The sequence below is a fragment of the Rhinolophus sinicus genome, chromosome 8, assembly GCF_057876585.1.
Source record: "Rhinolophus sinicus isolate RSI-liver-muscle chromosome 8, RSI-T2T, whole genome shotgun sequence".
Lineage (NCBI taxonomy): Eukaryota > Metazoa > Chordata > Mammalia > Chiroptera > Rhinolophidae > Rhinolophus > Rhinolophus sinicus.
The window spans coordinates 47465180-47479447 of NC_142508.1; the positions used below are offsets into that span (position 1 = coordinate 47465180).

A 14268-nucleotide genomic window follows, 5' to 3' on the forward strand; every position below is an offset into this window, starting at 1 on the left:
AGGTGGACAGCGCAGTGATCAAGCATCTACATCATCCCTGAGGTGGTCTCCCTAACGAGACAAGTGTCCATCGGATACCCTACACAATCTTAACAACATTATTGATTACATTCCCCAAATTAACTTTCATAACCCCGTGGTCATCTTGTGGTTACCGACTGTTTTCTAATCCCCTCACTTTCCCCCTTATCCCCACCCCTCCTCCCATCTAGCAACCCTCAGTTTTTCCTCTATGTCTCTGAAATTGTTTCTGATTAGTTCACTCACTTACTCTTTTCTTTAGATTCCACATATAAGTGAGATCATGTGGTACTTGTCTTTCTCTGTCTGTCTTATTTCACTTAACATAATGTTCTCTAGGTCCATCCATGTTGTTGCAAATGGTTAAGATCTCTTTCTTCTTTATGGCTGCATCTCTTTAATTTTTTAATAAATGACTTTAGATTCTTATAGTGTTAAACCATGTTTGCATTACTGGAATAAATACAACTTGGTCATGGTATACTTTGTTTTATACAATTCTAAATTTATGTGCTAAAATTTGTATAGGATTTTTGTATCTACATTTATGAATGAGAATGTCTTATAATTTTCCTTTTATCCCATACAGACCTTTATTGGTTTTCTATCAAAGACATAATGAACTAAGTATTCAATTTTTACAAAAATTTCTCTGGAGTTTACATAAAATTAGAATGATATATTCCTTACAAATGTAATAGAAATCACCTGTAAATTCATATATATTTGCTGCATTATTCACAAGAATTTAAATGACTGATTAAATTTCCCTAAGGCATAGGACTATTGGGCTTTCTATTTCTTTCTGAGTTGGTCTTGCATGTTTTTTTCAAATGAATTTACTAGATCTTTAAAATTTTAAATGTATTGACAATCTTCTGTGATTACCACTTTTTTTCTTATTATCATTCTAATCTGTGCTATCTGAAATTACATTCCCCATTTAGTTACTTATCTCCTCTCTTTTTCATGATCATACTTGCCAATTATTTCTTTTTGCTCTCTCAATTATACCTTTCCTTCTAATTTTTCTGAGTTTATTCTGTGGTTCTTTTCTAATGTTAAGTTGGATCCTTAGCTCATTAATGTTCACCTTTCTCTATGCATGTAAGCCTGTAACCTTTCTTCCAACTACCACATTCAATGCATCCTACCAGTTTCACATGTAGTATTTTCACTATTATTGCAAAATATTAACTTCCATCATTTCTTTTTTTAATCAATGAGTTTTTTGCAAGTATGTTTTTATATTCCCAAATACACAGATATGTATTCATTTAGTTACATGCCTGTCTCCCAATGACCCATAACCACAATATTATGAGAAAAACACCAGACAGGCATTTAATGTTGGCTGAATTTAATTTAACCCAAGAAATATCATAAGATACTAACGTATACTAAAGTGTCCCTTCATCATACTTAAAATAACAATCATCAAGTACAATCTCTCCAAGACTTTAAATAAAAATGACCCCATTTCCCGTATCAGTTCTGAAAATATGCCCAGAAACATATATACTCTTACTTGAACAAATACTTTGCCCAAACAATGCAATGAATGGGTTCTGAAGGCGTGTTACGAATTGTACAGCCAGGAAAAGTTCTCTGGGTTGGTTTGGGATGACACTCATAACACTCAGTGATACCCTGCAAAGTCAAAATATGTGAAAAAACATTTACCCCTGATGGTGGTTTCTCAATATTATAAGACAGTATAATCATAAATATTTCATTCACTCGCCTACATTCCAACTGGGTTTAAATTTTAAAATATTAGTGACTCCAAAATCCTTACTTTACAGAGAAGGAACTACAATATAAAAACTAATTGAATAAACCAGAGTTACAGCGAAGGCTAAGCCAGGACTCCTCTGACTCCTGGCCCACTGAATACCATCTACAAAAAGCCAAATAACAGTGACTGCACCTAAATATCAAATACAAGTTTACCGTGATCACACTAAACAGAAAGAAAAACTACTAGAAAGACAAGCAGCTTTCCAACCAATTAACTCTCAAAGTTGTGAAACTCAATTATTTAAATATTATTCAGAGCCTTACTTATATAATGTCCTAAAAACTAAGTGAACTAAAAGTAATTATTAATTTCAAGCGCTATCTAGATACACAGGAAAATACTAGGTATTACCAAACCAAATACACTTCATTTTACTGACAGAGTCACATTTTAAGTTACACTGTAAGGAATCCCTAGAAGTTTACAACACCTGAAACAATTTTTTAAAACCATGGAATATTCCTCATCTCAGCCATTCCCAACCTCAGTCTTAATACATACTAGTATTTCAGGATCATAGTAATGAGAATTGTCTTTCTAACAATGGTTAAAGAACTAAAACTTGCAAATATTGTTTTAATATAAATTGCAGCATATCTAGGGTTTTCTTCATAATACCATTTCTGGGGTCTTTCCAATATGCTTTCTTGGGGGTGGTCATATGGCAAGCAGTTACTCCTGTCATAGTGGGGGGGGGAAAAGAGTACTGCCTTGACCCAGCAATAGATCCTAAAGACCTCCACTGATTTATTAATAACTAAATTTAATACACAGTGACACTTACAAGTCTTTGTAGAATGAGACTAAATAAGAATATTTACTCTAAACAAGAGTAATATTTAACAGTTAAAACAAATGAAGTAGAGCCACAATTTTCAACATGGGTAAACTGCCAAATAATGAACAAAAACAATTTCAAGTAAAGTGTAATTCCTTTTAGTTTCAAAATCTGTAAAACCATTCTTCCAATGTATCTATGTTTAAGTTTTTGAAATAATTAAAAGAAATAAAGATCTGAACAGTAAATAAATCATAATGCAGATATTTGCTCCATTATTCTCTAGTTTTAGCTAAGTGTTTAAATAGTTCACACATACATCAAAAAATTTTTTCAATGTACTTTTCACATCTATACATCCAGACTTCATTACACAGAAAGTAACTTTTTAGAAGCCTGGTTTGCCATATATCAACTATAGCATGACATGTCTCATGTCTACAAAAAATGTTAAAAGGCAAGTTTATTATGCTTACCAGTCAAGGATTTTAATATACAAGCTAAATGAATCAAACTAGCCAAGAGATAAAAGATCTCTGCCTATGCTCTTTTTGAGTACCTTTACGGTGTCCTAAGTTCTACAGGGACACAAAATTCCTTGTCTCTCTCTTAAGTACAATCACTAAGTACAATTGGATGCTGACCATCCAATATATAAATCCAAGTTTACTTCCTCCCTCATCCTCAAGGTCCCAAATAAGTATGTGGAAAGGAGAGAGGGAAAAAAAAGTCCTTTACCTTTTTGATAGTAGTTACTTGTCCAAGATAACCAGCAGTTCCGCTCTCAATAAGAGGGACATCAGCGGCCAGACACATCCTATTAACATGGTTGCGGGCAGCTGTAAGAAAAATAACTAGTTAGCAGTTTATGGGGGAAAAAAGAAATTAGTTACCTTTAATTAGGATGACATTTACCCAACCTTTTTATTTTATGTGTAATTTTCTTACAGCTACGACCAGAGTAATACAACTGTTACAAACATTTAAGAAACATTCAGTAGTAAAATTTCAAATAAAAATAATTTATACCACCAATTTACCCCTGGAAAAGCACCTCTATACATAATTTTAAAATTTCAAAGTAGTTTTTTAACTCTTCCTGTGCCTACTCTATTAACCTTGGTTAAAACATTGTTTCAATGTGTTCAAGTACTTAACTTGCAGTTTTCCTAATTATCAAGTAATATGTGGAAGTTAGGTGACTGTGGAAGTTAACTTCGAAGTATTAAGGCAGTTTAAAGCTAGGGGAAAGAAGATGAGTCCAGTTAAAAGAGTCCTTCTGACCCTTTCTCATGCTATATTGCATGTTTTTTTATTTTTGCGTCTCTGGTCCAAAATTGTTACAAACCCACTTGACAGATGTACTTTTACACAGGGGAAAGAATTACAGGCAAGGACTATTAAGTATTTTCATCCCGTATTCCAGACACACAGATCTATTAATAAAACTGGTTATACGATACTATACTAGATTATATGAAACACCATCCCACATTGTGAAAAGCTTAAATGGTCTAATAGAATCCAGTCTGATACCTTATAGCACCAGACTGCTATACTTAAAATAATTCAAGAGCCATGGTTTCTATATTAACTTTGGCATCCTGCTGCCTCATTCTCAAAACAGTGGATTTCAGCCCTGAATTCTCTTTAGAATCATCTGGGAAACTGAAAAAATATGGCCCCATTCACAGAATCTGACTTAAGTGGTCTTGGGTAAAATCTGGGCATTGATATTTCTTAGATTTCCACATAAATCAAGGAAGTGACAGTGTTTAAGTGCTGGGATAATCTGAAACAAGCACCCATGCACATACGCTATGCTGTCACACTCTTGAGTGTTTTCAGTTCCCTTATATTCACACCTTTTGGTAGAACTGCAGAGTATGATAACTAAATTCCTGCCTGGAACCAGGTCTAGTTAAAATTATAATCATTTAGCAAGATATAAAACTGACCTTACTTCCCTTTAGGTCTTTAAGTTCTGAGTCGTAAGGAAATATTATGATTAATACTAAATGTGTAAACAGCCTTGTTATGGGGGAAGGAAAATACTTAGAAATTAAAAGTATTAAAATAATCTCACCTCTGTTATCTAAAGCATTCATAACCAATATAAATTGTCGGAAAAATTCCACATTATAGTCAGGGCTACAAAGCAAAACAAAAAAAGGTCACCAAAACTAGCCTTCCACATGATCTTCACATTATAATACAGGACCATAAAAAGCATATTAAAGTAACAGTGCAAAAGTAAATGATATATTAGAGGTCTTTACCCTTTAGATAGGTTTGACTTTTTCTAAATATCATAGCAGATTTTAAAGAAATTACTTCCCCCAGTCCCTACGAGTGGCTACACATCCTTGCTGGCCAGCTACCTAGGGCACAGAGCAACATTTCAAACTAGCAGAAAGATGGCATGACTTCACTAGTCCCACCAGGCCTTGTCCGGGCAGCAAGTGCCTGGGAACACACAAAGAACACATTCCCAGGATCTGCCTGGCCTCTGGTTTCACCTCACATGGTTAGGATCAGGCAGGGTTCAGGCCCCTAGAGTCCCCGCTTTTAGCACCACTGGGAAAGCAACACAGGGTAAGGGGGTTACAGGGCTATAGGCAGGCTTGTAGAGCAAACATCCAGAAAATAAAAAGGATGGAGATACAAACTTCCTGAGAAAGTATAAGACTTTCTCTAATTCCAGACCTCAAATAAGAACTCATTATTTTTAATACCATTTACTTGTGAGCTAGACAACTGCTATAGATAAAGGATAACTGAGGCCCTCTGCCCCACCACTTCCAAAATTATATATTTACTCTATTTATCTTTACTGAGATCAGAGCATATTTATATACTGTCAAAACTACCACCCCATCACAATTCCCAGTGTTGTATTACAGAAGTCACAGTCCTAAAAAACAAATTATTTCGGGAAAGAACCTTTTAAACTGAAAAAGATCACAGCTGAAATCAATCAGAATGAGAGCAATATATTTAGAAAAGTCTGAATCATCACATGTAAGGATTTTCATAGTTTAAAACATCTTTTTATCTAAAACAATATAAGATCCTTTAAGTTTCCAAGTAACTTATTTATTAAAAATATTAAAATATCTCACCTCTTACCTACATAATTCAAATCATATATATATCAAAATGCCAATTAACTTATGTGGACACAAACTACATTTTAAGTATTCTAGAAAAAATCATTTAAAAAAAGCAGAATGACTTCAAGCTCATATATTTGGCTAATAAAAATACATTATACTTTAAAAGTTTAATTAAAAATCCATAACAAACAATTTTGCAACATAATAATTAGAGCATACTTCATAATGCTGTCATGGTAGGCTACAATATTAGCTTTCGGGCAAAACTGCAGTACACTTTCTTTGGCAACCTGGAAAAACAAACAACACTAAATTACCACAACGTTTCTACCTGTATTTCAAACCGATTTATGGCAGACAATACTGCTGTTTCACCTACTTACATAATATCTTACTGGTATTAAAAAATAAATATTAAAATGTGACAAAATTTCATTAAAATTAAGCTATATACACATATTTATAAAATAACAGGAGAGTCACTCCACTCCCATATACACTTCTACAAGAATGGAAAGCTTCAGCAAAAATATAAAATACAGTAACCAAGTGTCATTCATTCATTCATTCAACAAATATATACTGAGCATCTTCTATGTACCAGGATCTGTATAAGGCACTTAGGGGCAAAAGTGACATTAATCAAATAAACATTTATGTAAATATAACCACAAACTATGATAAATGATACGCAGAAGAAGTAGAGGTTGTTATATGACAGGAAGATCTGATTTAGTCTAAGAGGTTTAAGAAAGTACCCTTAGACAAGGGAGCCAAATGGACAAAAGCGTGGGATTTTGCAAAAAAGCAAGGGAAAAGATGTTTTAAGACCCTGAATCAAAATGGAACATTCAAGGAACTAAAGAAAGGTCAGGGTGGCTAGAAGCTAGAACCTCAGGGGATGCAGTCTTCTTTTAAAAGGGACCACAAAAAGGCTGTAGCTTCTCTTGCCCCCAAACATAGCAGCAACCAACCTCTAGGGAATGTAGGAACAAAAGGTTCATCCTAAGCAAACAATCATAAATTCAAATAAGGGACACCATTTACAGGATGGGGCAAAGCACTGCCATTTCCTCTGTATATCAAAAAAGGAGGACGTCTTTAGTCTTTTACTCAACATATCCCTTTTACTCTTCACAATCCCTCAGCTAAAAAGAGATGGCTTCCTCCATATTTTTCCTCCCACTAGAGCCCAAATTAATCTGATACCATAAATATAGAAGATCCATGAAAGGGTAGAGTATAAGTGAATAAATAGAAACGGTATGGGAAATATAGTTACCTGGGCCTTTGATCTTCCAACATGTTTCTTTTGAAACAAAAACTGCCTGTTGAGGTTGCTGACATCAATAGTATCCAGATCAATCTACAAATGCATAAACCCCAGATAAATCACAAATTTTCTGGTATGTTTAAGCAATATCACTGTTCTCAGTATCCATAACCCAGAACTGTTGATATTAGCTACATTAGCGGAGAAAATACTTTTTGATCAATAATACCAAAATTGTTAAAATAATTTAATGCATAATTAAAAATTAAAAAATAAGATTTAACTTCAGAGATAACTTTCTCAAAAATATTTTAGAAAGGATTTTTTTTATTGTTGTTCAATCATCCTGGCAAATATGTTAGGAAATTCCTTAGACGGCATAAATTTATAAGTGCATTTACTGAAAATACATTATATAATTCATCTATCAATCTAATTAATTACTCTTTTGAATTCAACACTGGATTTAACTGTGCCCTGTTCTTTTTCTTAAATGATACCTGGCAAACCAATTTATTGAATTTTTGCTGATCTCTTTAATTCAAAAGTCTTCACACATACACAATTTCATTTACAATTATTTCCTGAGGGCTGTGAAGAACTTCTACACAAGTTTAAAAAGTAGCACGTTTTAAATCTAATTGCTGCTCAAAAGTAAATATAAGGAAAGAAAATAATGACTAAAGCCATTTTCATTCCATTTCATTAAATTTATATGAAGAGCAGTCAAATGTTCTAATTGTGAAACATCTTCATGGTTTTGGTTGTAATTTGTGAAAATCATCAAAACATAACCAATCACCTAAACATTTGTATTTTCTAAATGTACAACAAAAATTAAACCAAATAAAAAAGGATCAGCATTTGTTTTTCAGGTGCCCAAATTCACTGTCTTGTCTATTACAAAACGGTTCTTTTAAATATCAGTAGTTTTCAGCTAACGCACAATCATATTTAGTTTGTGGTTCAGAGTTGAATGGAAAGACTAACCCTACAAAAACCAAAGGAAAAATGTGTAAATCCTGTTCCCCCAATCATTCATTTATTAACTCAGTTAGCCACCTCGACATTTTTTCCTATTTCATGTTTCCACTACACCTTAAGACCCTTTAAACTCACATCCAATTCTAGGCAACATCTCCAATCTCTAAAGTTTACTTTAATGGAAATAATTTGATTTAAAATTAGTCACTATACACCAATGCAAAAGTTAAGATCCTAACTAACATTTTTGGCCAAATAAGCGAGTGTACTATCTATGGTAATAACAATGACAGTCATGCAGACTGTACCCAGAACAGAGAAGCGCGAGCCCCAAAGCAGTGCTGCCACTTGCTTCGTGACCCACAGTAAAGTTACTAAACCCCACTGCAGGTCACTTTTCTTTCCATCTGTTAAAAACAAAATGTGATGAAAATTGCGTTTGCAACCTTACAAGTAGGAGTGAAGATTAAGAGTTAACGCAAGGAAACCGCTCACACCCTCGCCGGGATCCAGACAAGCGCTCAGTTGGATGCTCTACCGCCACCCTCTGCTCTGGATCATTATTTCTGAGTTAAGGGAGACTTCAATTCAACAGTCACAACATCCACTAGGGACTCAGTCGCCTCCTGCCTCCCATTAAAGCCAGGAACTGCTCTAAAGGGAAAAGACAAGAGAGGCAGCTTCCACACCCTAGAGCCGCCACAAATTGGCGCTGCCCGGGAGGCGGGGGCCGCCCCGCCGCGGGACGCCAGGAAGACCCGGGCCCGCGCGGCCTCCTCGGCGTCCTCAGCGGGCCCAGCGTGCGGCGAGACCCGTTCCATCCACGCCGAAGGGCTCCCTCTCTTCGGCCACGACCCCGGGGTCTCCTGGCCTGCCACAGCCCCCCAACTTGGGTCCCGACCCCCGGGCCCCGGCACCTCGGCCCGCCATTCAGCCCGCGCGCACGGCTGGCTCTTACCAGGTCGATGTGAGAGAAGCCGGTGAGCACGAGGTTCTTGAGGAGCTCGCAGCCAATGCCGCCCGCGCCCACCACCAGCACCCGGCCCCCAGCCACGGCCTCGGCCAGCTCCCGGGGAAGACCCCGCGACAGAGCCATGGCGGGACGACCACGAGCAGCGACGGAGGCGGAGGCGGGAGAACTGAGCCGCAGCCGGAAGCGGGTGGGGGAAGGGCGGCCCGGCTTCCGTTCCTGCGCACTGCGGCCGCCAGTCGGCGCCAGGCGCGGGCGGCCTGGGTCTCCGGGCGGACTGTGAGCAGAAGGCCTCTCGCACCTGGGGCTGTACTCCTGCCTAGTCGTGCTTTTCACTGACGACCGCAGACCCGCCATCAGGCTCAACAAGAAGCCTAAGGGTCTCCTTGTAGCCTGGGGTTTGAACTTCCAGCCAAGGTTTCCTTACACGTTGTAAAACAAATGCCCCTATATGTAAAGAGCTCTTAACGAATTAAGAAGAAAACAAATGTCACCCAAACAATATAGGTAAAAGATGTGAACAGGCACTGACAAATAGACAATATAGTCAATAACCACATTCAAATTTAATCAAAGAAATACAAAATTGTGTTTAAATTATTTTCACCTAGTAAAGCTGCAAAAAGAGAGGGGGATTGGAGGGCTGGATGAAAAAGGTGAAAGGATTAAGAATTACAAATTGGCAGTTACATAATTGTCACAGGGATGTAAAATACAGCATAGGGAATATAGTCAATAATATTGTAATAACTGTATGGTGTCAGATGGATACTGGACTTGGGGGGGATCACTTCATAAGGTACATAAATATCTAATCACTATGTTGTACACTTGAAACGAATACAATATTATATGTCAACTGTAACTGAAAAAATTTTTTAAAGGCATAAAGAAAAAGTGTAACACCCTGTGTTGTCAAAGGCTAGGAAAACAAGCACTCCCATACACTACAGATACGGATTCTACAGCAAAGCTTTTCTAGAGGGTGTTAAGAGATAAACTGAGGCATGTTAAAAACTTGAAGACTGTGTTCAAGCAAAAATCGATTTGAATCAGGCAGCACCCAATCTAGCAGACAGAAAGGAGTTCCGAAAGACTTTTATAGGCAGAAGGGAGGGGGAACAAGAAGGTTATACAAGGCAAAAAATGGGTTGGTTGTTGCAAAGTCACTCTCCTTTTTGGGATGATGGGTCATCAGGCAGGTTACCTAACCAGTGCCGATCATGTGATTCCTGACTGACTGTTTTAAGATTCCATTTCTGGGAGATCCAAAACTATAATTAAGTCTCAATTTGATGATGGGGGCTTAGTATAAGCGACTCCATTTGGGCCTGTTTTTGTTTTTTTTAACAAAGGTAATTTAGAAATATGATTCAAAACCCTACAATTGTCAGTAACCACAAGATGGCCATGGGGTTTTGAAAATTAATTTGGGGAATGTAATCAATAATGTTGTAAAGATTTTGTAGGGTATCCAATGGACACGTGTCTCATTAGGGAGACCACCTCAGGGATGATGTAGATGCCTGATCACTGCGCTGTACACCTGAAGCTGAAGCTGAAGAATAATGAATGTCAACTACAAGCTTATGTGTGTGTGTGTGTGTGTGTGTGTGTGTGTGTGTGTGTGTGTGTATATGTATATACTTATAAGAAGTGGACTACAGCATTAGGAACAGAGACAGTGGAAATGTAATGGCTCTGTGCGATGTCAGTGGATGGGGGGAGGAGGGTTCACACAGTGTGAGGGATATAAATGATAAATGTCTAAGTATTACTTTGTCTTGTGCACCTGAAACTAAAAAAAAAAAAAAAACACACCCTACAATTGTACATAGCTTGACTCATTCATTCCAATTCAAAGAATTTGTCCTATGGCAGTTATCACTGATTTAAAAAAAAAAAAGTCTTAGCCATAGGGATGTCCATTACAAGAACAAAAAATGGAAAAAACAAATAGCACGGGGAAGCCAGTTAGCTCAGTTGATTAGAGCGTGGTGCTGATAACACCAAGGTTGCTGGTTGGATCCCTTCATGGGCCACTGTGAGCTGTACCTTCCTTAAAAAAAAAAAAAAAGGCCAAAAAGTCACATATTTGCATATTTTAAAAAAGTACTTTGCAGCAATTACAAATTATGTCATGGGCAAATATTGATGGGGCATATGCTTTCAATGTTAAATGAAAAAGACACAAAACCATTTGTATGATTACATTTTGTAAAAACAAAAGCAAAAAAATATATGTTAAAATCAAAAGCAAATGGAGACCAACCTTGGAGTTTCCCTGAGCAAATAAAACCAGTTTAGTCATTATTTTAGTTTAATTACCCATCACTGTGAAGACACTACGTTCTCACCGTATAAGCTTCTTTGTAACAGTATACCCGAGACTCATTCCATATTTTGGCCTGAGTGCTCCCAGCTTGCAAACTTTTTGGTGTGTGCACAATACATTTTTATCAATTACTACTTCAGTGATTCATTAGTTTTACTTTGGCTATTTCTGAACCTTTGACATTTAAAAAACAAGAAGAAAACCAGTGCCCACAGGCAGGTAAGCTAGCAGGCAGTCAAGGTCTCCTGTCGTCTTGGGACACTGTGTACTTGGGAGCAGGTTTGCAGGGCCCACCAAATGATTTCTCCCAGGGCACACTCTTTGTTTTGCTGTATCTATATAATCTTGCTTCTTCTCTGCCTGCGTGCGGAACACTACTCCTCCAGCCAGCCGCCCCCAAAGGCTCTCCCGGGTCTGTAAGTCTCAATAAACCTATGTCTCGCACTCAGCCACCGTGTGTGTTCTTTGGGCTTGTGACTTCTCACGCACAAATCTTGGAACAATTCGGCCTCAGTCTGAAACAGTTATTATTTTTGTGTATTTGTGTGTGGTAGAACTGTGGATAATTTGTATTTCTTCTTTAGACTTTTATGTATTTCTCAGATTCTCATGCTCCTCAAAGAAAATGTTAATTTGAAAATCAGAAAAAAAATATTATCCAACCATTGAAAAGAAAAGATAATGATGTGATAGAGGTGCTAAATATCGTTACAATGGCAATCATATTAACAACATATCCCCCTATGAAATGAATACATCGTATACCTTAAATATACACGATATTATATGACAAATAGACTCAATTTAAAAAGTTAGAAGAAAAAAGGGAGAGATGGAAAACAGAGAAAAATGCTTTTGACTTCTGTGGTCTTTGTCATCAGCTACTTGGTTCACCAACCACACACCAAGCTGGTCCATGAGAATACTTAGGCTGCTGCCCTGATGCATGAGGTGAAGGAAGTGTCAGAATGCTCAATAAGGGTGGGGGGCACCCCTGCATAGTGGGCTGCTGATGTCCCTTTCCTCCCATTGGGCTGGCTCTCACAAAGGCCCCACCCTGGCAGCTAAACCTAACAGAGGCCCTCCAGAGAAAGCTGACTTTACTTCTCTTGCTAGACACTCAGTGAACGGGAGCCACCTTCCTTGGCTTCTTCTCTCCTGCCTCCGTCTTCTTCACCGGGGCCTACATTGGGCTCTGAAGGCCGTTGCGTGTGTGTTTGTGTGTGTTAAGTGTAAAATGCTTGCCCATCAAATTCAAATAGGATACAAGTGCAGGAAGTAAAAACTGAAAATCAAGCAGGTCAAGTTTTACATTTAAGTGGGTTTATATTGGACTTATTTTCTCATCTTTCTGCCTTAACAATGTATAACCTTACCCTTGTTTACTGTGCTTTGCCTGATAACCTCTCATTAACTGGCTGCCCCCTCAACTCCCAACATCTTTTGTCTTTAGCTGAAGAAGGTATTTAAGGTGATGGCTTAGACCATTTCTGGCACTTACATAGTTTTCCTGGGTCTCTCATGTGTACAGGAGGTATATAGGTGTCATTAAGCTCCAATGTTTTTCTCCTGTTAATCTTTAAATTATGGGTGGAGAAGGAGTGTCTCAGCCAAGAACCTAGAAGGGCAAAAGGGAAAATTATTTTTCCTCCTCTACAAAGCCCAGCATGCCTCAAAAGCCTCCGTGACCAAACCTTGTTTGTACATAGCCAGCCACTTTCCCTCAGGTGCCCTGGGGACAGAATCAGGTGAGGTTCTCATCAGACACACACTGTTCAGGAAACCCCCACGTCATGATGATCTGAGCCTAATGTGATATTTACCAGAGGAGCAGATCAAATTGTTTATACCCAGTGTCCTCATCTATTGGTTGGATAAAAAGGCAAAATAGAAGATGCGTACATCTTTTATATTGATGGGTACAGAATAGTTAATAATTAACATTTACAGCACATAGAGATGGTCTTCAAGGAACATGGTAACAATGAGGGCTTCTGTGCTCTGGTGCCAGTGGTTGTGCCTTAAGCGGTCTGGAAAAGATTATTCTGACATTTCAAAGGTATGTCATCTTAGATGCAAAAAGACAACAGACAGGCTTAACCTTTTCATGGCGTTGATTTCACATTTGCTCCCCAAAATGTGTCCAAAATCCACAGAAAATAATTATAATATTTGTATTTTTAAGTAATTACAATTAAGGTGCTACATTAAAATAAATGATTAAAGTATAAAAACTTCCTATTGTTATTCATTCTTGAAAAACACAAAAATATAGAAAAATGTACATCTGCTTTCCTAAACTTCCTTTCTAGAACACTGAGCTCCTGGGGTAAAGTTGAACACCACAGTCAGCAGCATGGAAATATCATTCGACTACTGATGAATGTCGCAGCGAAAATGTTAAGGTAAAGAGTGACCTTTGTCAAGGAAGCTACAGGCCTAGGACATGACGACCGGCCATGACCCGCTTTTAGTTAGGAATTTTTAGGTTCAGACCATCCTATGTGGTTACTTTCGGTCTCTGAGTTTGTAAGGCCCGCCATGCAGGCCTGACCTGAGCTTGTCAGGTTTAGTATGTGGCCCCTTTTTGTCCACAGGAGGAATGGGTGAGGGCGGGGAGCCTGAAACAGCGGGAGAAAGTTGATGGCTTGATCTGTCAGCATCCAGGGACGGCGACAGAGTGCAGTGACGTGCAGGAGCAGCACGGGCACAGGGGGCCGACTGCTGGCTACGGCCTTCAGCGGCTCTCCCTCCTAGAATGCGCACCAAGCCACCTGTGCAGAGAACACCTGCCCTTTGGGTGGCAGAGGAGACACGTTCCGAGCTGCCACTGGAGAAAGGCCACTGACTCTGGAAAGGTCGACCAGCCCACGGCCAGAAGGTTCTAACTCTCACTTCAGTCCCAGCACAGGCGCCAAAAAGCAGAAAGACCACCACTCAAAAACAAGAGTGAATAACTTGTGAGTCAAAACGAAGTTAAAAACACAAAC

General features: G+C 38.2%; 1 protein-coding gene across 2 annotated transcripts in view; it reads right to left on the minus strand.

The window, feature by feature from the left end:
- UBA2 (ubiquitin like modifier activating enzyme 2) overlaps window positions 1–9136 on the minus strand; it is a 31151-nt gene extending 22015 nt beyond the window's left edge. Inside the window, exons 1-6 of one of the 2 annotated variants that reach the window (XM_019742723.3) lie at window positions 8932–9134; window positions 6999–7082; window positions 5936–6006; window positions 4687–4751; window positions 3339–3439; window positions 1550–1671 (exon numbers count right to left, since the gene is read on the minus strand). In XM_019742723.3, coding sequence (XP_019598282.1) covers window positions 1550–1671; window positions 3339–3439; window positions 4687–4751; window positions 5936–6006; window positions 6999–7082; window positions 8932–9069 — 581 coding nt within the window. In that variant the 5' untranslated portion in view covers window positions 9070–9134. Of the gene's footprint in view, window positions 1–1549; window positions 1672–3338; window positions 3440–4686; window positions 4752–5935; window positions 6007–6998; window positions 7083–8931 lie in introns of both variants that reach the window. The other variant, XM_074314413.2, reaches the window with a different exon arrangement.
- Window positions 9137–14268: the final 5132 nt, after the last annotated feature.